The 22,113-nt window shown below is 35.9% G+C and overlaps 3 protein-coding genes across 5 annotated transcripts; 2 read left to right on the forward strand and 1 right to left on the reverse strand.

The window, feature by feature from the left end:
* Nucleotides 1-224: 224 nt before the first annotated feature.
* Nucleotides 225-7,562, forward strand: LOC18588816 (uncharacterized). 2 transcript variants are annotated; one of them, XM_018126422.2, is made up of 10 exons: nt 225-587; nt 666-733; nt 821-882; nt 992-1,141; nt 1,506-1,682; nt 2,737-2,952; nt 3,550-5,261; nt 5,880-5,936; nt 6,033-6,102; nt 6,558-7,562. In XM_018126422.2, exons 1-10 carry the CDS (start codon nt 382-384, stop codon nt 7,242-7,244), a joined length of 3,405 nt encoding a protein of 1,134 aa, XP_017981911.2. In that variant the 5' UTR covers nt 225-381; the 3' UTR covers nt 7,245-7,562. The 2 variants fall into 2 exon arrangements, with proteins under 2 accessions (XP_017981911.2, XP_007013545.3); XM_007013483.3 differs by having other exon boundaries at nt 226-587; nt 2,740-2,952.
* A 919-nt stretch (nt 7,563-8,481) lies between these two features.
* On the forward strand, nt 8,482-17,263 carry LOC18588817 (Tetratricopeptide repeat (TPR)-like superfamily protein). Of its 2 annotated transcripts, XM_007013484.3 has the most exons (7): nt 8,482-8,621; nt 8,887-9,100; nt 11,336-11,422; nt 12,138-12,320; nt 12,416-12,502; nt 12,585-12,656; nt 14,937-17,263. In XM_007013484.3, exons 2-7 carry the CDS (start codon nt 8,912-8,914, stop codon nt 16,872-16,874), a joined length of 2,556 nt encoding a protein of 851 aa, XP_007013546.3. In that variant the 5' UTR covers nt 8,482-8,621; nt 8,887-8,911; the 3' UTR covers nt 16,875-17,263. The 2 variants fall into 2 exon arrangements, with proteins under 2 accessions (XP_007013546.3, XP_017983507.2); XM_018128018.2 differs by lacking the exon at nt 8,482-8,621 and having other exon boundaries at nt 8,767-9,100.
* Nucleotides 17,264-20,021: 2,758 nt separating this feature from the next.
* Nucleotides 20,022-21,547, reverse strand: LOC18588819 (Bifunctional inhibitor/lipid-transfer protein/seed storage 2S albumin superfamily protein). Its single transcript, XM_088810088.1, has 2 exons — nt 20,820-21,547; nt 20,022-20,248 (listed from the first exon to the last, which is right to left on the reverse strand). The coding sequence occupies exon 1, from the start codon at nt 21,468-21,470 to the stop codon at nt 20,829-20,831; it is 642 nt and encodes a 213-aa protein (XP_088666214.1). The 5' UTR covers nt 21,471-21,547; the 3' UTR covers nt 20,022-20,248; nt 20,820-20,828.
* Between the last annotated feature and the right edge of the window lie 566 nt (nt 21,548-22,113).

Here is a 22,113-nt window from a genome sequence, read left to right on the forward strand (position 1 = left end):
TTTTCTTTGACAATGTTCTATTTTCTGGTAAGAGAAATCGAGAAGGATGAGTTTTTAGAACAAAGACTGTGATATGGAACATGCTCTATTGCATCAAATTGTCTCATGCTACTGGATTATAATAGCAAGGTCAATTGCATTGCTTAATATAATACAATTTAAAAACTTTTTATTTGCAACTAATTTTATTAAGATTGTTTTTTTTTGAAAGAACAGTGTAATTTATTTTGGGAATTCAAATTCACATCCGAGCCAAACAGTCCCTTAGGCAGCCGCGCGAACTGATTGGCGCGAAAAGTAAAGCGAACGCAAGAGCCCCAAATTGGTAACATTTAGGGTTTTTCATCTCCTTCGATTTCAGAATCGAAAATAGTTTCGACAATGTCGAATGTCACCGACCAGACGGAAGAAATCAAAACTTTAATATCATCAAATTCCAAAACAAACAAATCGTTCGGTTACTCAACTCTCTTACACTTCCAAGAACAGTCCAGTGACAGTCCTCCTTCAATCCAAGCCCTAGCTCAATGTTCTCGCTGCCTTATCCCTTTAATCGTCGCTGATATCCACGATGAAGATGAAGAAATGTAAATTTTCATCGCAAGTTTTTGTTTAATTTGAAAAAAAAAAATTGATTTTGTATTTTTTTGTTTGGTTGATTGCAGAGCTGCTCAAGCTTTGAAGTGTTTGGGATTTATGATCTATCATTCTTCCCTTGTTGCTACAATTCCAGGTGATTTTTTTATTTATTTTTCAAGCAAGATTTGCAAAATGTTACCGTAATTTATTGTTGATTTATTTTGTTGCCTTGGTTTTGTAGCTGAAGATGCTAAGCTGGTTTTAGAGTCGGTGGCTAAACTCATTTCTGTCACAAAAATGAAGGTAAATATTTTACTATCATAGTACAATAGTAGGGTTCCTTTCTTTTTTCTATAATTCTTTTCACTTTCTTTTTTTCATAAATTTTAAGTTGTTCATCTCTTAATTGCAGTCCCTTTGCAATTTAGGCGTGTGGTGTATATCAATTCAACAATTTGATGTCGCAGTTTTAGCTGCCTGCTTCAATACATTGTTGAGGGCAGTTGTTCATGCCCTTGATAATCCTATTGGCTCATTGTCAACAACATTTGAGGCCATGCAGGTATAGTTATTTGTTTGGACGTTTCATTGTCATGTTTGGGTGTCCAATTGTCCATCAAGGAATCACTGCAGCGGTCTTTGTATTTACATTGATTCATTAGCAAAGTTGATTAAAAGATTCATTTATGTATTTATTCTTCCAACAACATCCTGGATTTGTTGGTAACCTCTCCTTCATAGAATGTGTTAAAAAGGTCTACATGGGAAAAGGTGAGGGGCCATGCATGCTGTTTGAGTTCTAATTTTGAATTCAATTTGTTATGGCAAATTTGTGGTCTCTTGAGCTTTAAAATTTGAGTTGTATTACAGTAGGACTTTGACTGCCTTGTCATATGTACTAAACTCTTCAATGCTAACTGTGTTAGGCTGTGACAAAGTTAACTGCCCAATTGAGTGAAATGATGAGAGAATCATCACACCTATGGGCACCTTTAATTTATAGAAGATTCCTCTGCTGTGATAAGAGAGAGCGGGATATGTCTGAGAGGTGTTTTTTGAAGATTAGGTCCACAATATTTCCTCCTCCAATAAATCTTTCCAAGGTACTTCTAACTGGCATTTGTTCTCGCCATTTTTTTATTGCACTCTTTCCATTCATGTTCCCTGTTTATTAAAAGAGGTGCATGTGACATGCTTTACATATTGACATGACAGAGGTTAGACTAATTGCATGCTTTAGTTGTTTATTATTTTAAAGAGACATATCACTAGCTTGCGATAATACATTAAAGCTCAAGATGTTATTCCAAATTAAATTCCTTTAAAGTTATTACCAGCAGTATTTGTTAGAGTGGGAATGCAGTTTGTGTTTTGGAAGGCCTTCTGACCAATTATTGACAGTCTTCTTTACCACCATCCATTCTCTATTTACCACAGTAAATATGTGGAGTGTGCTTTTGTGATAAAAAGTAAAAACTGCACTTTAACAATTAACATGCACTTGAACTCTAATAATTTCTTAGCAGCACACACAAATACTAACACATTCATTTATTCTTCTATGAACATGCGTTTATGTTATGCTTCAAGAAGATTTAATTGCAGAAAACTTACTAGAACAACATGTTTAAGTCCAATATCATCAATTCCCTTTTTTCCAAACAGAACAAGTGCAACTAGGAAATTTGGTACGCAGGAGAGGCCAATTATGAAAAATTGAAATTCAGAATTTTACAGTATAATTTGAAATCCAAACCATTTCTTGGAGAGAGATTGGTTGAAAGTTTATCTGGTCCAACCAGTTGGAATCTAAAGCTTGCAACCGGTCCAGTCTATCATTCCGACTACTCATCTCAGCCCTTCATAATCAACAAGATGAGCTTTCATTATCAAACAGCAAGACATCTACTTTAATGGTAAAAATAAAGCTTCAAATGGCTATGAAATTTTGTATAGGTTAGAGATATGTATGAGCTGAATAACATGAAAATCTGTTTGTTAAGTTCCTATATTCAACTCATCTAAGTGCAGAAACCTAACCATTTTCCTTGATGCTGTTTCAAGATATAAATTATAAAACTTGGTTCAAGGTGTTTTGCAACATTGCATGATTACTATTCTATAATCTTAGATCAGTTGCACTCCATATTTCTTAAGCAGGCTATCATTCAAGACATGAAGCAAAAATTGCTGACAGGGATGAAGGACCAGTTAGACAAGGGCATGAAGGTTCAAACTGTCCAGGCGTGGGGATGGTTTATCTGCTTCCTAGGATCTGATGCCTTCAAGAACAGACATCTAGTAAATGAGATGTTGAAAGTCCCTGAGCAGACATTTCAAGATCACAATCCACAAGTCCAGATTGCTTCACTGGTATTACTGATAAAATTTTACTTTAAAACTTTTTTTGAAAGGCTAAAAGTATTTATTCTGTTAAACAGTGGAGTAGAAGGCAGAACAAGAAATACAGTTCAGCTGAAAATATTGAAACTTAGTTATATATCCTTTCTCTTTGACAATCTCTTGCACAAGCACAGATGTTTTGATTATACTCAAATAAGAACGTGTCCTGTTTCTTGGTTTGTTGTTCCACAGTTAGCTGTGCTTTCATATAATATAGAAGGATATTTCTTCCTTCGAGAATACTTATGAGAAATTTTGTACAGAATTCATCTAGAGATCTGGAAGGTCTAAGGTCCAACAACTAAACAATATATGCACAGACAATTATTTAGTTCAATCCAAATATGCTGGCTCTTGTGCTGGGCCTATCCCAAGTTCCCAGATGTAAATGGTGCTAATTGTATAATTTAAGTTTGGACTGTACCCTTAAGCATACTGACTTGGGATAGTTCAGGATCAAACAACTTGGTTTATTATCTTTACTGTTGGCTTTAAATGAATTTATTTTGGAAGTATTTATGGCTTGTTGAACATCTTCCTGCCAATGGTCGTGTCTTCATTTTGCAGGTTGCCTGGGAAGGTCTTATTGATGCCCTTGTTCATCCTCCAATACTGGCTTGCAAGAAAAATGTAACCGTACAGAATGTAATTCAATGCTTACAAACATCCCCAGGGAAAAGCAGTGAAATGCAGTTAAATGGATTTTCAAAATGCTTAAAGCTCATTATGACACCTCTAATAGTTATCATTTTGAGCAAATGTGATGTATCTGTTCACGTCTCCTGCTTGAACACATGGTGTTATCTTCTACATAAACTTGATAGCTCCATCAACTCTCCATTGGTAAATAAACTGGTATTGGATCCTATATTTGAAGCAATTTTTAAAATAGGACCAGGTAGTAAAAGTATCTGGCTGTGGAATTTGTGCCTGGATTTGCTTGATGATTGTATATCAGTGAACTGTGCAGATTTGAACTCTAATCTAAAGGACCAGGTAAACCTTTCTTTATCAGCTAGAACCTTCATTCCTGTTCCTTGTACATCTGGCAGATATTCATGGAAGCAATATCCTATTAAATGGTTGCCATGGGAGCTCAGTCAGTTGGATTTCTACTTAAAGCTGATTGCTATTATTATTACTCATGTGGCTACGGTAACAGCTGCCCCTGAAAGCAGAAAATCAGCTTGTGATGCTTCTGTGAGGATATTTAGATCTGTTTTAAAGGGAGTCCATATGGAGTTTAGAAATCCGTCAAATAATTATGATAATATTATGTTCTGTTTGAGCACTATATTAAAGTTCATTAAGAAAATAGGCGAAGATGCTAGTTCAGAAGGTGGTGGATTTAGTGACTTGTTTAATACTTCCGTTCATTTTATAGAGGTAGTTGCTGAGGAGTTAGAACCTTCTATTGTTGGATCCCCTCTTTATAAAGTGGCTTTAGACATCAAGTACATTGGCAGTCTGGATTCAGTTGATATTAAACATGCAAAAATACTGGATCAGCGTTCTATTGCTTATATGGATATGGTTTCACCTATGGTTTATCTAACTGTACTGTACTTCAGTTTGGTGGTTCAGTTAACTATAAATACACCTGAAATGGAATTGATTCTACAAAGGTTTCAAAGTTTTTCTAAATGTGGACTGTCTTCATATGATCCCCTGGAAAGTTTTGTAGCTTCTGTCGGTTTACTGTACAGGCACATGGGCTTAAACTACATAGAGATATGGATGGCAATAGCGAAAGGTCTGAATGACTATATTGATGGTATGAAGGATCTCTCCGTATTCAAAACAGATTCTGACAATTCTTTTTATGAGGCCATATGCCATCTCTTATCATATCCATTCATTTTGTTCTCTTGTTGTCAGAAAGATTTAAACCCGTTGAAATCTAGTGACTCCTTGAAAGAATGTTTTGTTTTATCAGAGAGAAAACTTGAACAGGCCATTGAGGTTTGGAAGTCATTATATGGTTCTGTTATCGTTGCAGACTTTAAGTCTTCTGCTACCAACACTTTTAGTGGTGATCTGTGTGCAATGTTAAATAGGTGTTTTGATGAATATGGTAGCCTGTTTGAGCATAAGAGTGAGCTTGGTTTATATTACAAGGATCTGGAGCTTGCTTGCCTTTCTTTCTCTGGAAAGGTTGTGGTATGTATTCTGAAACAGAAGCTGACTTCAGATACAAGTTCATATGGAAGTGGAAAAGAATGTGTTGGTGACTGCAATATATCCAGTGACATTAACAATATTTTAAAATTTGCTTCCAGGTAAATGGAAACATTTATAACTACTCATGTTCCTAAAGCCTTCTTTACCTGCATTTGTGTAAAATTGTATCCTCTTTTGCAGTTGAATTGCTGGGCACTAGTGCTTGATCTTCAGAAATCCCTTTGGGGAATTACTGTGTTTAATCTGGGTCTGGTTCATTTCCTGGCTTGCTTCCCAATTCACAACCCACTTTGCCTTTTCAAATTAAAAAATGGATTAGTTTTATGGATGAAATGTTCAACATTTAGTACAGCTACTTACAAAGCTGTCCTAAACATAGAAGTAAATCTGTTGGGTAATGCAAAGCTAAAGCTATAATAATCCAGCTAAAGCTATAATAATCCAGCTGAACCATGATCTATATGAGAACTTAGCCAAGTAGTCTATCTGATTCTTGTGGCAACAAAAATCAGAATAGTGCATGTTGCTTATTGTTTATCAAGGAGGCACATGTTCTCATAACTTGTTACCAACAAACAGGCTTTAATTTGAGTTCAAATAATTAGATAGAGAAAATCTTCCCTGGTTTTTTTGTATGTTTGGTGTGTGTTTATTAGGGTGCTTAAATATCCCCCAATCCCAAAGCTGTTGTTCATTTGTTGCTTAATATGCTGCAGAGTCATGAAGTACATAAATATAGGAACAGAACCACTGGCAGGTCTTGTGAGTTCAAGGTAAATCATTCTTCTTTCCTATTTATGCTTCATGTTGAGGTTTTTCTTTCATAAATCTTTACATGTTTATGTTTCTCTTATGTGTGTGGGTTTCAGGGTATGTTCTGCGTTGGCATGCTTCATTAGTTGCCTTCACTTGAAGCGAGATATTCTTTCAGTTTTTGAGGTTTGTATTTTTTGCTGTGTTTATCATGTTACCACTAGCATGCTGAGTAAAAACTTCTCTTAAGCTCTTGCATCTCATTTATGCCATCAATATATGGCTGATCAATTACAAAGCCCCAACATACACACAAACACATTAGTCAAATCAATATAAGCCTTTTAAATTTGTGAACTTGAATCAGGTTTTCTTTTCTTTTTTCTTTTGACAAATTGAGATGGACGAAATGAGAGATGAAAGTTCATTTCACCATGAAAAAGGATGGTTTTCAAGTTCTATATTTACTTCGAAACTCTTTTCAGTAGGACAAGAAATTAACTTGTCTTATTGGAGGGAAGTTTTACTTTTTCTCACTCTCTCTCCTTCCCCTCCTTTGCAGGACTTTGAATTCTGCAAGTTCTTTATCCAAGGGAATTGGCATTTAGTTGTTTTAACATTGGCTGATGCTTTTACTGCAGATAATATCCGGTCAACTGCTTCAATGGCTGTCACATCAAGAGATACAGGATGAACATGCCGAAGATCAACTTGGAATTCTGTGGGCTGAGATCCTTAATTGTTTACGGAGGAGCCAGCCACCGCTAACTTTTGATTCTTGTTTCCTCAAACTTCAAGCATGCCTCCTTGAGAAAACACTTGGTCATCCAAATGTCTTGATTTCAGACCCTACCATCATCTTTTGGAACTCCACATATGGCAAGCAAATCAACTTGGAGTATCCTCAAAATCTGCTTCATGTTTTAGACAAGCTGTCAAGAAATGGAAGAATAAACCTCCACAATAAAAGCAAATCAGTTCTGGAAAGATGGTCTATGTCAGAAAACAATACTGCTCCACGGAGTTGCAAGGTCACTGCAACACAGAACAGGAGCTCAAAGAGAGTAGAGTTGGAGCATACGATTGCTCAATCTAACCAAAAGCATAAACCACCCTCGTGTTCAAAACGGAAAAGGCTAGAACTAACCGAGCATCAAAAGGAAGTGAGACAAGCACAGCAGGGAAGGGAGAGGGACTGCAGTGGACATGGTCCTGGGATCAGAACTTATACTGGTCTTGATTTTTCACAAGGAAACGAGGACTCGCAGGAGAGTCAGGACATTCGGAATTCAGAAGCCTTCTTGGAGATATTGAGAAAAGTTGCATGACTGCCTATCTCTGAAGTCTGGTTTCACATGGTATAAGATGTAATTATCCCCTCTAATTATTTGATGTTGTATATATGATAGTTGCACACATTAATTTGCTCCTTTAGACATATTATAGTACCACTGGATGAACAATCATGTTAATTTTCTTAATTACAGTAAAACAGACATGGATAAAAGGCCAAATGGTGTTTTTGGAATCATCTTATAACCTTGTTTTATAACTTTGGTAACCTTGATTGTTGTAAGAGTGTAAACTTGCAAAGTTTTAAACTCCATGAGTGGATGAAATAGTAATCCTTTTTCCTGTGGGCATAATTTCATCAAGATATAATTGGATGAACAATTAATGTTTCGGTTATATATAATTGAAATTTAGTTTCTAATGTAATGTTAATTGGTATATAAATAAAAAGTACTTATATATAAAAGAATACATAATTGAAATTTAGCAATATCAATCTATAAATTATTCGATACTATTATAATTAAAAAATATTTGTTTAACAAGAAATATTTAATGTAATTAAAATTTTTATTTATAAATTATACAAAATTTATAATAAAAGATATTTTTAATGAAATTAATCGTTACAGTTAAAACTCTTTTATGTTTATAAATCTAGTAAATCTTATTAATATTAATAATAAAAAAATTAAAAATATAAAACACAAATATAACTATTTTCATCAATAATTTTTTATAATATTTATATATGTTATAAATTATTATCATAATATATAAGTCTCCAGACAAATAACTCATTAGCGATGATGGGACAAGCAACCTTGCTTAAGACGAATAGATATGTAATGAAACTCTTTTGCCTTTTAAGCGTAAATTCTCAAATCTAACAATTGAATTATATAAAAAAAAAGGTTAAAAATGATCCCTATGAGTCAATGAGTCATCCTCCAACATAAAAAATGAAAAATCATTGGGAAAAAAATGAAGAAAAACCCTTAAAAACCATTATCAATCATCATGTTCTTCTTGCAGTCCCTTGTTCCGCCACCTCCCAAAATTAAAACAAACTGTTTGATTTGAAATTTGAACCTTCACTTTCCAAAGGGCAGTCAGTCCCAACTCCAAAACCGAAGAAAGAGAAAATATCCACTCCCAGGCAACAAACACCGCCCCCCCTTAAAAAAAAAAAAAATCCCATTAAATTATTTAAAAATCTAATTAGAAAATCGAATGGAATCAGATCAAAGCAAACAACTTCATCATCTTTGATACTCCACCAAACCACGCTATCGCTGCCCACTCCGCAGTTCAACACATTTCATTTTGGGCTTTAAAAAAAAAAGAGAAAAAAGGAAACCCCTTTCGCTCTCTCTATCCGTATCTCTCCGACTCTCCCCCAAATCGGTCGCGTAGGTTTTTATTTATTTATTTTTCTTTCTCATTTCTTTTTCATTTCTCTCTCTGCAAATCAGACACACCAGCGGCGAAAGAACGCCGGCCGACTGTACTCTTTTGCAATTTCTCTTAACTTTTTGAGGACTCCCAACGATATATCCCCCAAATGGAAATTTAAAGACTATATACGACATTTTCTTATTAACAAAGAAGCTAGGGTTTTTCCTTTTTTCTTTATTCTCTCCGCCTGAGATTTTTTTTTTCTTCGATTTTCCTTAGCGCTTCCGATTGGTCTGATCTGGTCATGGATTCGAGGGATTCATCATCGTCGTCGGCTCCGAATCGAGATGGTGCCGCCGGCGACGACGACGGCGTTCTGTCCGTCACTGCTGCTCTTGCTAAAGACGCCGCCCTTTACTTCCAGTCTAGAAAGTTTGCCGAGTGCGTCGATGTCTTGAATCAGCTCAAGCCGAAGAAAGAAGACGATCCGAAGGTAAATTATTTCAAATAATTATGCATATGCATGCATTGGTTTCGATAATGGATGCGATTGACTCGATTCATTTTTGAGCTCCTTTCTGTTTTATTTTTTTTAGTTCGAATTTGAGGTTTATTTTTTTAGTGTTTTCTTGTGTATTTTTCTGGCTCACTGGTACTTTATTATCAGCTGATTTCGATCGCACAAGTTTCTCAGAACATTAACTTAGTAATCCAATGTTGACTCCTTATTTATAGATAATGGTTATTAATCTATACATTTTCCGTGGATTATAGAAACCCCATAATTAGGTTTAATTATGGCCATATGGCGATTTCACTATTTATGTTAACTTAATAATTCCATTATTAATTTCTTTATTTATACTTATGTGGACACCTGGTAATCTATTAACCGGCTTGTGGAATTTTTGAACTCCATCTTTAGTGTATAGGGTAACAATCTTTTAGTTAATCAACATGTGACTAACGTATAAAGTCGATTGTGGAGTTTTTCCTTCACCAGTGGTATATCAGGTGATAGTCATGTTCTTGGTGATGATATATTTTTTTATGTTACTGTGTTACCAAAAATTCTATTCTATTGTAATGGCCTCCTACTGTATTATCGACACGTGAAAAACGCATAAAGTTGATTGTGGAGTTTTTTGCTTCACAAGTGGTGTATGGGGTGATAGTCATTTTGTTGGTGATGATAGATTCTTTTATGTTAATGTATTACCAAAAAGACTATTCTTTGCAATGGCCTCCTACGCTCCTGTTAATGAATGTAGGGTGGCTGAATTTTGGGTTTAGTTTAATCAAAGTACAATATCAATGTATCTACTGTGCTTAATTGAATAAAAGCTAATTACTATATGATAGAGTTAGACTGGAGTATACTCATCAAAGATGGAATTTCTAGTTGGTTGGAAGTGCTGTCATTGGTTTGTTACTATGAGGATATGCTGGAGAACTGTACACGTTACATTTGTGTCCTGTGCAATGATATGTTGATATGGGCTATCTCTTTCAGAATGGAATTGGTTATCTGAGGGTTTTAGTCAATACTAGTACGAGATATGGATATTTGTTGGAATGCATAATAAAAACCAATGTTAAGGTGGAGTGATATCTAGACTAGAGAAATTGCATTCCTTTTGCTTTCAAGTAATTGTGGAGGACAACGCTGACTTTGTAAAGTGTTGAAAATTATAAATTTCAATGTTTGGTTATTCATATTGAGGATTACTTAAAATAAAGTTTTTAAATAAAAAAGTGCTGAAAATGTTAGTTAGGAGCTAGTTTTTGCTAAATTTAGATTCTGTTAAATCAAGACGGTTTTAAAAACTTTATAGGCTACATTGCCTACCTCTATTAATTTAATTTTTTTTCTATACTATTTTTAAGTTACAAATGCATTATTTGCTAACTAAGAAAAAGCATTATTTGCAAAATGGATCATTTATTTTAAATTATCGTTAAACTATTTTTTTCATTTTAGTCTGTTTCAGAGGTGCATCTAAAATTTAATTGAAAAGTTGAATCAACTAAAAAGAATGGATAATAATACGATACAGAAAACATGTGCAAGTCGTTGTATACTGTAAGATGTGATGGCTGTAAGGCCAAAATGATAGTCATACAACTTTCAAACTTTAGTCTATATAGTAATCAGACATATTTAAATATAGTCAGCATGAAAATTTTGGATAGCAGACTGAAATACTTCTTATAGTGCAAATTAGTACTTATAACATGCAGTAGTAAAATTCAGCATTTAATTTATCAGCATGAATTGTGTCACCGTGAAGAAGTTCAGCTGCTGGATGAATTTTAACTCAAACTCCTCACTAACATCAATCTGTGTTTTTTTTTGTTTTTTGAAAACCTTTATTTTTGGTTGTAAGTTTTTTAGGCCTTAAAATCACTGATAGCTGTGTTTATGAGTTAGTTATCTCTGGAGACATTCAAACCGATTTTAATATCTAATGATTGTGATGGTATCATCTCAATCAAATGCTGTTTATAAAAAGTTCTGGTTATGGTCTTAATGTGGATTACATAGTTGATCTTCTTAGAATCCTGTTTGTTGATGTTCTATTTTATTGTTAGAGTTCAATTACTGCTTTCACATTGAAATTGTGCGAACTACCAATAGCTTCAGTTTAGTGGCTTTTGGCATCTATTATAAGTTTTCCCTTTCTGTTGGCTCAGTCTAAGTTATTTGAATAAATGGATTATTCAACAGGTTCTTCATAATATTGCAATTGCGGAGTTTTTTCGGGATGGTTGCTCAGATCCCAAGAAATTGCTTGAAGTCCTTAACAATGTCAAGGTACTATTTTTTTTTTTCCTTTTTCACTCTGGTTTATGTGGCTGTGCACTCCCAGCAATATTTCTCAGTATTAATCTAGTCATATACCTTCTGGAAAGAATTGCCAATGGCAAAGAATAATAGTCCTGGCCAGTTCATCAATTTCATAACTTTAAAGTCTTATTTTCTCCAATTGAGAATGGATGGTGAGTGGAGGGTGATATTATGGAAGAAACTTTAACAAATAAAGAAAACCAAAAATATGTACTATTTTCTTTTACTCAAGTGAAATCTTTTTGGAGAAGCAACGCTGCTCAGCTTAAATCAAGGTTGTTTGTGTGTTTTTTCTTTTTCTTTAATTGCTCTCTAGATGATGTCAATTGTGTTAGGCATTTGGCAGTTTGAACTATGATTAGCTTTGCATGAAACCACTGCTAGTTATGGTATTTACTCTGGGAAATGCTTAGTGGTGGAAAGGATTATGTATCTGACCCCATTTAATTTGGACCTGTGACTTTTTGAGCCTCAATTTGTGTCATGTATATGTATTTCATCTCTAATAGCAGGGTGCCTCTGATGAATTCATTTTTCTTCTCCCAGTTGCTCTAACTAGGAAATAGTAATTTTTGAGTAAGACATTGGTTGCATTCTGGGGAAAGTTTTGTTGTATTGCTATGTTCAGGACTTATTTGGACTTACATTGGAATTATGTATTTTTTTGGTTTTTGTTGTTCAGAAGAGAAGCGAGGAGCTTGCTCATGCTTCTGGAGAACAGGTGGAGTCTGGTAACAATGTTGGAAATAAAGGTAGTTCAGGTTCAAAAGGAAGTGGTACAATAACACAACAGTTTTCTGGTTCAAATAGTGCCAGTATTATTTACACAGATGAGTTTGATACCTCTGTGGCTGCTTTAAACATAGTATGTCTCCTTCTATAATTTCAAGAGTTGAAGAGCAATAATCTTTTCACCGGTGACTTGGAGTAACATGTTTGTTCTGAATTGATCTAATATAGGCGGTCATTTGGTTCCATCTTCATGAATATGCAAAGGCATTATCAGTTCTTGAACCTCTGTATCAAAGCATTGAACCCATAGATGAGGTATTTTATCTTATTTAGGTGTCATTTTTGTTTTTACACGTGTTGTTTTGTATTAACTGGTCCCCTTTTTATTTTTATGCAGACAACAGCTCTTCATATCTGCCTTTTGTTGCTGGATGTTGTGCTAGCCTGCCATGATGCTTCAAAATCTGCTGTAAGTTCTAAATAATTTGTAGCTTGACTATTTGGAATTCCCGAATTGGAAAATTCCTCGCTAATTGCCCAGTTCAATCACTTTAGGGATCGCAGTAAGATGGATATTACTAACTGTTAGCCTTGTACTTGGATGGGGCTGTGTGTAGAGATTAGAGCGTGTTTGCCTTACAATTCTGATAAGCATGTTGTTAGAGGACATTGAAGCTGCTTGCCAGTTAAGAATGTTTAAATAAAGGAACTAATTTCTTTAAAGGTGCTTCAGTTCCTTTGGATTAGGGAGTGACACACCCATCAAAGGGTAACCATCTTTGTTATGTGCAGTCTGGATTGGATGATTTGAAATGTTTTATTGAGAATGTCCAACCATTCAAATATATTAGTCCTAGTGATATTTTTAAAATGATTTTTGTGTGGAGTGCCAGTCTATTAAAGGTAATGTGTACTCCAATCAAATTAAAACTTTGAAACATACAGAAGACACTCTAGCAAGAGTGTAGGACACCATTTTTTTCCTCGGTTTTTGGTATTCCCATTTCTCTTTGCTGTAATACAGTAATGGTTAAATCATAAAGACTGGTTTTGGTCCAACATAATTAATTATTTACAAGTCCTATATTCTAAATGCACTTTGTTTTGTTCATCATATGTAGGTAAATTTACTAGATGTAAACTGTGTTTGCCTCCTATATGTAAACTATCTTAGTAATTTATGTAAGCTTTATGAAATTACTGATGTTTGTTGTTTGTACAAGTACTGTATGTATTACAAGGTACTTTCTCTCTTTATATTTAAAAGAGGATTGCATTTATATTTCCTGGTATTTCCACCCACTGAAGAAGAATGAACCACATCTGTTTTCCTTTTTGTTAAAGAATTTTTATAGTTTGCTTGGTGGTTGGTCCATTGTCTGCTGTTCTTGCAATCGTCTAAATTATGTCCCTTTACTTATGTAATTGTTTGTAAAGATGGTAAATGAAGATTCTATATTTACCATATGCTGCAATCCAGATTCAAATTCACCTCTAATTGCAGCATTAGAAGGAGCATATTCATTCAAACTTCTGTCCTTGCCATGCTGTGCTCCCTGTTCCCATATCATCTTGCATTTTATGTATAGGAAACCACGTCAGCGTTTTCTTGTTAAACACCCTGGAACTGTCTGCTAATGGTTCTTTAGTTATTATATTTCGAAGTGCTTGGTGATGAGGCAAGCATACAAAATGTCACAATACATAGGAAAAAAAATAACTGGTAACCTCTATTTTTCTGCATTATGTATTTACGTTCGTACTAGCATGTCTTAAATGTAATTCGGAAGGCTCTTGTTTTTTTATGATTTACATTTTATACTACTTTTAGCCCTCACTTTTCCAAATCATCACATTCATATCTTAACTTAGTGAAATACTGTTTATGCTTACTTTGTCTTTCTTTTTCCTGTTGTCGTACTTAAAATGTCCATGGAAATTGATGGAATGAATCAGTTTGGGTCGAAACTTCTGCACCCTATGGAAAATGCTGAAAGCCTTTCCTGGTCCAGAGTTTCCAATTTTGGAGCAGTGCTGCTTTTCATGTGTTGTTTAATTTGATATTTAGTAGCTAAAATAAACTTTATTATATAATATTGGTTTTTGTTTTTCTTTCACAACCTTTTTTGGATAATTCACATTTTAGGTTTTCATTTTTCTAAAGGTTAGATAATTGTTCTATGACTTTCAAATTGAAACCAAAGGGACTAGTTGCTTCCATATTTGTGGTCTGTTTGCTACTTCAATTTGTAGCATTGCCAATTAGACCTTTTCTCTTTGCTGTATCAAATTTTTGCTTATGAGATTGGTGACTTCATTTTGCACTGATAAGCTTGGTTGGTGTGATGATTCTTTTAGACGGTTAGACCTGGATAACTGGATTTGAGTCTTGGGCAGTGAGGCCTGCCTGTTGGATTCTGGTTGGATTCATGCCCTCAGTATGGGCAGTTATACTCTGTTCAGAATTCAGACATTTTAAACCCAGTTCGTACTCTGATCAAACTCCAATGCTTTTGTAATGCACCTTATATTGCTTATTGAACTGGTGAGAAGCTGTTTTAACATCTTGTGGGTCCCACTTGGTTTGAAATGTATATAGGAAGATAATTCCTAGCATCTTCTTTTTTTTGCATTATCATTGTGGGTGTTCATGTTTTGTTAATGGCAGGCTTTAAGATGTTATGTTTTATTAAAAATTTGGGTTTGTATCTTATAGCTTTGATACTAAAACAGCTTTAATTATGTTCAGGATGTATTGAATTATTTGGAAAAGGCATTTGGCGTTGGCAATGTCAGTCAGGGGGACAATGGTAACATGGTTGCCCAACAATCCATGAGTCTAGTAGGAAAATCATCCTCTGTTCCAAGCAGCTCATTGGTCTCAGATACTTCTAGTTCAGACTTAGCTGCTAGTGTAAATGCCTCTGAGAATCCTCTATCAAGAACTTTATCAGAGGACCCACTGGATGAAATGTTTTCGACACTGGATATTGGTGGACAAAACTTAGCAAGGTCTGCTGGTCTTACATCTGCAAATGATCTTCCCAGGACCACAGTTGATAGATCTATCTCTGGTGTTGATCTGAAGCTCAAGTTGCAACTTTACAAGGTTCAGTTTTTGCTTCTCACTAGAAATGTAAAGATAGCAAAGCGTGAAGTCAAGCTTGCTATGAACATTGCTCGAGGGAGAGATTCATCTATGGCTCTCCTCTTGAAGGCCCAGCTTGAGTATGCTCGTGGAAACCATCGAAAAGCCATCAAGTTGTTGATGGCATCAAGTAATCGGGCAGATGCAGCAATTTCAAGCATGTTTAACAACAATCTAGGCTGCATATACTATCAACTTGGGAAGTATCATACATCTGCAGTGTTCTTTTCCAAGGCACTGAGTAGTTGTTCATCTCTGCAGAAGGAGAAGCCTCTAAAGCTATTAACATTCTCACAGGATAAATCTCTTGTCATAACATATAACTGTGGGTTGCAGTACTTGGCCTGTGGGAAACCAATACTGGCTGCTCGTTGTTTCCAGAAAGCAAGTTTAATTTTCTACAAAAGACCCCTCTTGTGGCTTCGGCTTGCCGAATGTTGTCTAATGGCTGCAGAGAAAGGACTTGTAAAAGGAAGTTGTGCTTCATCAGACAGATCAGAAATTAGAGTCAATGTTATTGGAAAGGGTAGGTGGAGGCAACTTCTAATTGAAGACGGAATTTCAAGGAATGGACTCGTAGATTCTTCTGAAAAGGATGACTGGGCTTTAGGTATTGATGGGCAGCCTAAGCTTTCATTGTCACTTGCTAGGCAGTGTCTCTATGATGCACTGCACTTGTTGAACTGTTCTGAGTGGAGTAATTCAAAGTCTGCTTTACCCTCCAATGCCTCCTTAGAGGAAAATGAAGATGGAGCATCTTCCAAGAACTCAAACCATAAGAACTTATCTGGAATTGATTCCAAGGCTTCAACTATGTCAGTAGGTCTAGTTAACTCAAATGGGGATGTGAAAGAGCCAAAGGGGGGAACTAATCAGGAGATTATTCAGAACTCCATCTCCTATTATGAAGGTATTTGCAGAAGAGAAAATCAGATGATTAAGCAGGCTCTTCTTGCTAATTTGGCATATGTAGAGTTAGAACTGGAAAATCCTTTGAAGGCCCTTTCTGCAGCACGATCTCTGTTAGAACTACCAGGTTGTTCAAGAATTTACATCTTTCTAGGTCATGTCTATGTGGCAGAGGCTCTCTGCTTGCTGAACAAGCCTAAGGAAGCTGCAGAGCATTTATCCTTTTATTTGTCTGAGGGAAATAATGTTGAATTGCCGTTTGGTCAAGAGGACTGTGAACAGTGGCGAGTGGAAAAACCTGTTGATTGTGAAGAATCAACTGGAGCAGCATCAGCCAAGAATCCTTCCCCTGAGGGCTTGGTGGATTTCATGTTTCTTAATCCAGAGGAGGCACGTGGAACCCTTTATGCAAATCTTGCTGCTGTGTCTGCAATACAAGGTGAACTCGAGCGGGCCCACCATTTTCTGAGGCAAGCATTGTCCCTGGTACCCAACAGTAGCGAAGCCACTATGACTGCAATATATGTTGATCTCATGCTTGGTAAGTCGCAAGACGCTCTGTCCAAGTTAAAACGTTGTAGTCATGTCAGGTTCCTTCCCAGCAGCCTACAGCTGAATAAATCCTCGTAATGGTTGTGTGGGTGGTTCCAATTCAATCCTTTTGTGGCCCACCATTCAGATGCTAGTTAGCAGGTAGATCAGCAATCCTTTTAGAGGATTTGTATCATATATATAGTTCAATTCAGATAATAAGTTTTCTGTTTTGTTTTTTTTTTTTCTTTCTTCTTCCTCTCATTTTTCCCATATCTAGGGTTCATTTTTCAGTGGTGTGGCTGATTGTTTTGGTAAGAGCTGATGCCCACCTGTGAATTTGAGATGTAGTTCTAATTCAGGTTATTGTGTTTTAGTGGCTAATCCATCTGGTATTGAAGAATAGAGAGATAACGCGCTCCTCTCGAGGTTGAAATGGAATAGATTTTATTCATTTTGGATTTAAATCCCAGAGTCATTCATTCCAATGGGTTGTAGCCTTGCCGTACAATTTACTCAATCTGTTCAATTTTTCTTTTATTCCAATGCTTTTCCCCGGTCTCTTTGGCAATTCGTAGTTTACCTCAATGGTGGATGCATTCGTTGTTGACCCAAGTTGTTCTTTCACTCTCAAAGTTCTGTATTGGCAAGAAGCACTTGGACAGTAACCCTGATTCATTAGCAGCCATCAATTCAAGCAAGGAGCTGGTATTTGGACTTTTTGAGATTTGGATGGTTGGAGACTGAATGGTAGCCTCTGAACGTTCAAGCCCTGGAACGGCCAGCCACCCCCAAAGCTAAGCTTTTTCTGATAGTTGAATGGCCCATTTTCTTAAAATGTTAAAAGTGATTATGGAAAAGGCCATTGGATACATGATTATGCAAGATATTTCACTCACAATCAAAACTCAGAGGTTTGATCTAACTTCTGTATTTAGGTCTTAATAATTCTATCTTGGTTTAACTGTTTAAGGGGCCGTAAATGGTTGTTGACACAGAACGTCACCGCACTGATACTAACAGAAACAACTTAAAGTTGTAATGTTGCTCAAACTCTTTTCTTCTTTTTATACTTACTCACTCAACAACTATCATGGCTACATTTGGCTGGATTCTTTTACTATTATATAAATGACTACACCATTGAGCATTACAAAGTCTGAATTCAGAAGTAGGAAAAGCAATTTTGTCATGGAATTACATCACAAATCTAGATCGTTAATTTATAACTGACTTATTTTCTTCTTGTGTTTTGATAAACACCCGAAGCATAGTCACTAGAATATTTGCATACTATCTTATGTTTAATTATTTCATGAAGTGGTGATAAAATAAATTTGAATAAATTAAAATTCAATGTTTCTTAATACTTGACTTGCTTTATTTTATTTAAAAGTCTTTTACACTTATTATCAATAAATTTTACGTTAAATATTTTCTTATGAGCAAGAGATAGAATAAGCTATTTTTTAATTAAGTAAAAATTAGAGGAAGGGAGCTTTAAACCAAATGCTCACCTCTTACTTGTTGTACATATATTAATTGGTATATTTTCTTGAGTGACCAAAAAAATTGGCGAAGAATACTAGACTGAAAAACAAAGTATTTCTTGATTGATTGTTCATTATTAAAGAGCCCCCTTATAGAGTCAATTTCCTTATGGCTTAAGACTAGAAGAATGAACCAGAGAATCTCCTGAATTCTAACAGAAACCTCATCAACAGACACCCCATGTTATTATGGAAGGTAGAGACAAACAATGTTCATGTGCTATAGCTTAAAATCGGTCCCCTCTTCCTTTAATCTTAGCCAGGGTCATGCTGGCCATTTCTATTGAAACTGTATGTGATGGATTCCTAGCTAATTCCTTGAGATCATCATCTCTGGAAGAAAGAGGAAGGCCAAATAAAGATAAAGGACAAAGGATAAAGTTATCTAGACTTCTTGGACTGTCCTTCCCCGGTTCTCCTCCCATAGTTTAACGTTACAACACAACCCTACCTTGGGGAGCTGAATTGCAATACATATATTGTGGTTGAAAGTGAAGAGAGAAAAAGTTAAAAAGAAACATGGTTCATCAAAATGTATGTCGTAAGATTGTGCAGTCACTTCCTGATTGCTACATTTGAAAAACGCCAAAAGCAAAAAACAGGTTGCATACAGAACGTCCATGATTGACGACGAAGCTGTAAAGCAATCAGACACATTTCTTCACTATCAAAATGTGCCATAATTAGCTACATTGACTAGCTCCTTGGTATTTGCCTTTTCCTTTTTCTTTTTCTTTTTTGGGAATAATTTTCATCCAAACTAAAGGAACTCTTATGAACGAGTCCTCAATATATCTTGCAATCAAGCTTGTGGTGCACATTAGCTCTAGTATTAACTTGTGTTAAAATTATTGTAATGCACGTTGATAATAATTGTTTCGATAGTAATATTAGGAAATTGGAACCGAATTAATTATCCTTATAATCTCGTCAGGAGTAATTTGATCCACGAGAAACTGGAAACCATACATAGAAACACAGGAAAAAAGGGATTCAGAGCAATGAAGAATGGGTTTGGAACTATGTATGTATAAAGGCTGCTCTAAATAAGTGTGCTGGTTTCAAGACTACTTGTATGCTGAAAGCCTTCTTCAGTCTTGATGCGTGGAATAAAAAGAAAAGCATACTTATTTCACATGTCTCTGTCGTCTTTCTAAAGTAATCAACTCTCCCAGAAGGCACTTCCACTCTCTCTAGTTTCTGAAAGTAACCTCTTACGTACCATGCACAGCACAGGGCCAAAAAAAAATATCCAAGAGGCTCCAACGACTCAAAAAAACACCAGAATATTTCATGATGACACTGAGTTCGGAATTGAAAGGTGGACTTCTCAAAGCCCATTGGATCTCCAAAAACTAACATTCTCTCTCTCTTACGGTATCAGTATTTGTATATACATGATTATGACCTAAAGTAGAAGCTCAGATTGAATGGTGGATTTTCACATCAAGTACTTATCATCTTATTTCAAAGTGGGATCCAGAGTCATTGAGGCATGCCCTTAAACTGGGACCCCAACAGGCTTCCTGAATTACTATCATATGACATGACACTGGAGGTCAAAATTTGTAGTTTCTTAAGGAGGCAAGTCCTTCACATGCAATGTACTGTAGCAAGTGATTAAAGATTGAATAGGAAGAACTAATTGTAGAAAAGGTTATTGCATACGGAACAAAATGAAAATCCCGGAAAATCATAAACAGGAAGAAGGTCATTCTTGATTGCTTCTTTTGTTCCAAGACAAAAACACACTTGCAACAATCTTTACGAAAAGAAAAAACAAATGGTGTACAATAAGAGTCCAATCCAATTGAGAGAGAGAAAGGGGAGGTAGGGTAGGGGAGAAAGAAGAAGAGAAAGAGAAAGAGAAAGGTCGACATCCTCTCATGTCGATATCATAAGAGCGTCCATGAAATTAGCAACCTGCAAATCGGTATACCATGGAATCAAGTGAGGAAAAAATATTCCTGGAATATATAGCGCAGAAAAGAAAAGGAAAAAAACTTTTATTGAACAAGCAAGAAGTCATTTACTCACTAGCCTTTTTAATTAGAGTGCAAACTGCCATACTTCATTTATTCTTTTTGATGAATCACTTCTGAAGTTTATTTCGTTTCAATTGTTCCTTATGATTTGAATTAGGTTAAAATAATACTCGAGCTTTGTATTTTTGTGTTAGGCATCTTGAAAATACATTCATTATTATTGTGAAAAAAATTGACTAAATTTTTTGCTCTAAAATGTAATACCCTATACTATCTTATCATTGAGGTCAGCTACAGTTATCATGTGTACAAAAAGGTTAGCATTGCTACAATTTCTCCCAAAAGGTATTGGAAATGAAATCAAAGAAGAGCAAGCATTTTCTTTCAACAAATACTATATAATCCTTTTTACCCTAAACAGTTAAGAAAATTGTAATCAGAGACAAACAGTTGAAGCTTCGGACCTAAAGAAAGCGTTGGAATGAAAGGGAAATAATAAAATACTTAACTTGGATGATCTAGAGAGAGCAAGTGTAACCAGGAGGGGGTGTCTTCCCACAAGTGATAAGGAGCTGAAGAGCAAGTGGCACATAAATGTTGAGGTTGAGAAGCTTGAGCTTGAGAGTGGTGCACAGGCAGACTGCAGCTTCAAGCTCAACAAGCCCTGAAAGAACCGGACAGCATTCATTCACAACCGGGTCACCAATAACAATGTGCACCAACCCTCCAAGAAGATCCACACAAGCACCCAGTTTCAGTGTGTCAATAGGGCAAGTGGCAGTGGCCGGTGGTGGCGGGCAGGATTTTCCACTTGGTGGAGTAGTAATTGGAGGCACCGTCACCGGAGGGAGGTTAATGGGTGGCTTCACAATTGGAGGGATCAATGGAGGGAGGTTGATTGGCGGCTTCACAACGGGAGGGAGTGTCACCGGAGGGACTGTGACTGGTGGCTTCACAATTGGAGGAACAGTAACCGGTGGCAAGTTGATTGGAGGTTTAACAATGGGAGGGATGGTAATGGGACCCTTAGGGGACTTTCCCTTGGGCTTTCTGTGCTTCGGGGGTGGCTTGCCGCAGGTTCCACAGCCAAGAATTGGAGTGGCTGCGGAAATGAAAAGCATGCAAATGAGGAGTAGAGCTGAGATTTTGGTGTTGTCCATTTTGATAGTGGAGTGGAGTGGAGTGGAGTGGAATGGAATGAGTAAACTTTTCGTAGAGAAGAAGGTGTTATATAGGAATAGTGCCGAGAGCAAGAAAACAAAAAATTGCCATGGAAGAAGCAGATCACGTGAACTTGGGCTAAGTTCTAAAGGCAGCTGCCAAACTTTGCTAGTTGGCAATCTATTACCATGCCTTTACAATTACATGAATCTATCAAAATTTAACCGCTGCTATTTTCATCTTTTATGAACACTGTTTTGGTCATTAGTTCGTACTTTGATTTAGAAAGACACAGTATATTTTGGTAATGGGAGAGGGAGAGAGAGAGAGAGAGGTAGTCAGAGTTGGGAAGTTAGCAAATTTGCCTTCTACCCAATTTCCTAATCAATCTTAATTCCACTAATGTTGCTTCTTTTTTTTTCAAATTTGAGAAGAAAATTTAAACTCTACTCTTTAAATAGGAAGATCATACACCAATTAATAAATCAGATACTTCGATATTTTTCCTTCTTTTTAATTCTTGTTGTTTCTTTGTTTTTCTTTTTGGGTTTTAAGAGTAGGCAAGCTCATTGACACATACAAACCCAAATTATATTGTTAATCCCATTTAGAAGCTCCTTAATTGCATAAAAATCCAAATTC

Source organism: Theobroma cacao, chromosome 9 (genome assembly GCF_053813885.1).
Source record: "Theobroma cacao isolate CCN51 chromosome 9, ASM5381388v1, whole genome shotgun sequence".
Taxonomy (NCBI): Eukaryota; Viridiplantae; Streptophyta; class Magnoliopsida; order Malvales; family Malvaceae; genus Theobroma; species Theobroma cacao.